Here is a 2400-nt window from a genome sequence, read left to right on the forward strand (position 1 = left end):
TCTCTCTCTCTCTCTCTCTCTCTCTCTCTCTCTCTCTCTCTCTCTCTTTCTGCTTTCTCCTTTGTTTAGAAAAATCTTTTGGAATGAAATGCATTGGCAGTGCAAAAAAAAGTCCATTAAAAACAATTACTTGAATTAAGCATTCAGAAAATCCCTTGCAAAAGGTTATCTACAAGCACAAGACTCCACTGTCATGTTTGGATACACTTTCAGCACCACGTTCTTATTTTCATCGAAGAATAAGATACTGAGGGAAGACATCTTTTCTGGCACACAGCAGGGCTCGGGGATCCCTGGGATGACCCCCACAGCTCTCACTATGCTCTGGATGGTGGCATGATTGGATGGTTTCAGAGACTGGAAAGAAAAATGGGGGGGGGAGACATAGACATAGGTTAGGTAGAATCACATTATAGTATAACTTTGATTAGCCGGAATCATCAAGTAAATCCACTATTAGGAGAGAGAGGTAAGCTGTGAGATATTAGATACTGGGCATCTGATCATCAGATTTCCAGTACATGACCTAAGACCGTCATACACCCAGGATGATCTCTTATAACCCCCTATACTTATGTCTATAGTATAGTTTATAATGATGATCCTAGAACAATGTAAGAGCGTGTGATCAAAGAAACATCAAATCATGTTTTATATACTACACTTACTAAAGTTGGAAACAGGTCTAATGCTTTTTGGTAGAGTTATTATTTTTAAAAGAAGTACTGAATCAAGAAGAGTTTATACTTATGCTTAAATGGATTAGAAAATAGTGCAGTTAGGCCCCAAAGACTTCAGATGTGAGTCCACAATCCCTCTGGCGTTCACACGGCAATGCCATTGCTCTGAGTTAAAGCTCCTCCCCCATCTCTATCCATCTAAATTATGGCCCCTTGTCCAACTCCATCCACTCCTTCCACCATGTCCACTGGGATTCCTATTCTGCCATGAAAAACTACCCTTCATTCCAGAATTCTTCTTCTCATTCTCCTATTACTTATTTTCCCAGAGATCTGGCTTTCTCTAGAGAACACTTCATCACTGGCCATACTTCCTAGCAATGGTTGTATCTTTGCTCATATTCCCCACCATAGTGGTCATGAAGGGAGAGTTGGAATGCTCATCACCCCTCACTGCCACTTCCAAACTCTCGCTTTGCCACCATTACTTGGCAAAGTTTTCTTTGCCCTTAGCATTTTCTTAGGCCATTGCCCTTGCCCTGACTTCACTTTTCTCCTTTTCCAATCTCAATCCTATAGTTAACCAATTCAATTCACATTGTCCTCCACTCTGGAGTTCCTTGCCAGCTCCAACCCTGGGTCCTTGGTATACTCTGCTCCTGTTCATGTGTTGATGAATGGATCTAGAAGAAGTCATGCAACCAAAGTAATTGGGTACATGACAATTTATGTAATCTAATCTCAACCGGGCCAGTTCATTTACTCCTCTATGTTTATTTCTCTATCCACTTCTCACTGAAATTATGGCTATCCTTTTCTTCTCTCTTCAAGCCTCCTATACCTGCTGAACAGAGGAACTTGCCTTTTAGTTTACTAAGAAAATTGAGGCCATTCACCGTGAACGTACTATTCTTTCTTTCTTTTCATCTCAAAGCCTTTTTATATCATCCTCTCTCCCTCCTCCTATCTTCTGATTTTCTGATGAAGAGAAGGCCCTTCTGGCCAAGGTCAATCCCTCAACATGTGCCCTTGATCTAATCCCCTTCCTTCTTACTGAGCAGATTGCTCTCTCAAACATCCCACTCTTCTCTCTAATCTTCAATCTCTCTCTAACTACTGGTTTCTTGTCTTCAGCCTTTGCTAAGTTAGTCAGTCAACAAGCATTTATTAAGCACCTTTTATGTGCTGTGCAATGTGGTAAGCATCGTGGATACAAGAAAGGCAAACGCTCCAATCCTTCCCTCAAAGAGCTCACATTCCAATGGGGGCGATAATGTGCAAAAAAATTGTACACACATAAATTCAGTGTAAATGAAAGTAATCTCAGAGAGAAGGCACACACAACTGTAGCATCTTTCCTGATCTCCCCTCACTCATCTCACTCATAATTGCTAGTGATCTTTCTTACTACCTTCCCTATATCTGTTTTCTATTTATTTTGTATTCCTTCTGCATATATTCTTTCTGTATGCACATGCCGTCTTCCTCCAAAAGAATGTACGGTCTTTGTTGCAGGGATTGTTTTGTTTTTGTCATTGTTTCTGCAGCACATAATATTGTATTTGGCACAGAGTATATGCTTGATCAATGCTTCTAGGTTATCGATAATACTCTAAGTTTCTCACAAAATTGGGATATAAATTGGGATATATATGTATATGTGTGAGTATATACACAGATATACATATGTACATAAATGTAGATATAAATATAGATGCAA

At 39.8% G+C, this 2400-nt stretch overlaps 1 protein-coding gene across 2 annotated transcripts in view; it reads right to left on the reverse strand.

The window, feature by feature from the left end:
* Window positions 1-163: 163 nt before the first annotated feature.
* Window positions 164-2400, reverse strand: part of BMP3 (bone morphogenetic protein 3) — a 33273-nt gene continuing 31036 nt past the window's right edge. For both annotated transcript variants that reach the window (XM_027853340.1, XM_027853339.1), the window contains one exon: window positions 164-357. In XM_027853340.1, coding sequence (XP_027709141.1) covers window positions 166-357 — 192 coding nt within the window. In that variant the 3' untranslated portion in view covers window positions 164-165. The remainder of the gene's footprint in view (window positions 358-2400) is intronic.

This window comes from Vombatus ursinus, unplaced genomic scaffold, assembly GCF_900497805.2.
Source record: "Vombatus ursinus unplaced genomic scaffold, bare-nosed wombat genome assembly UNPS02009975.1, whole genome shotgun sequence".
NCBI lineage: Eukaryota > Metazoa > Chordata > Mammalia > Diprotodontia > Vombatidae > Vombatus > Vombatus ursinus.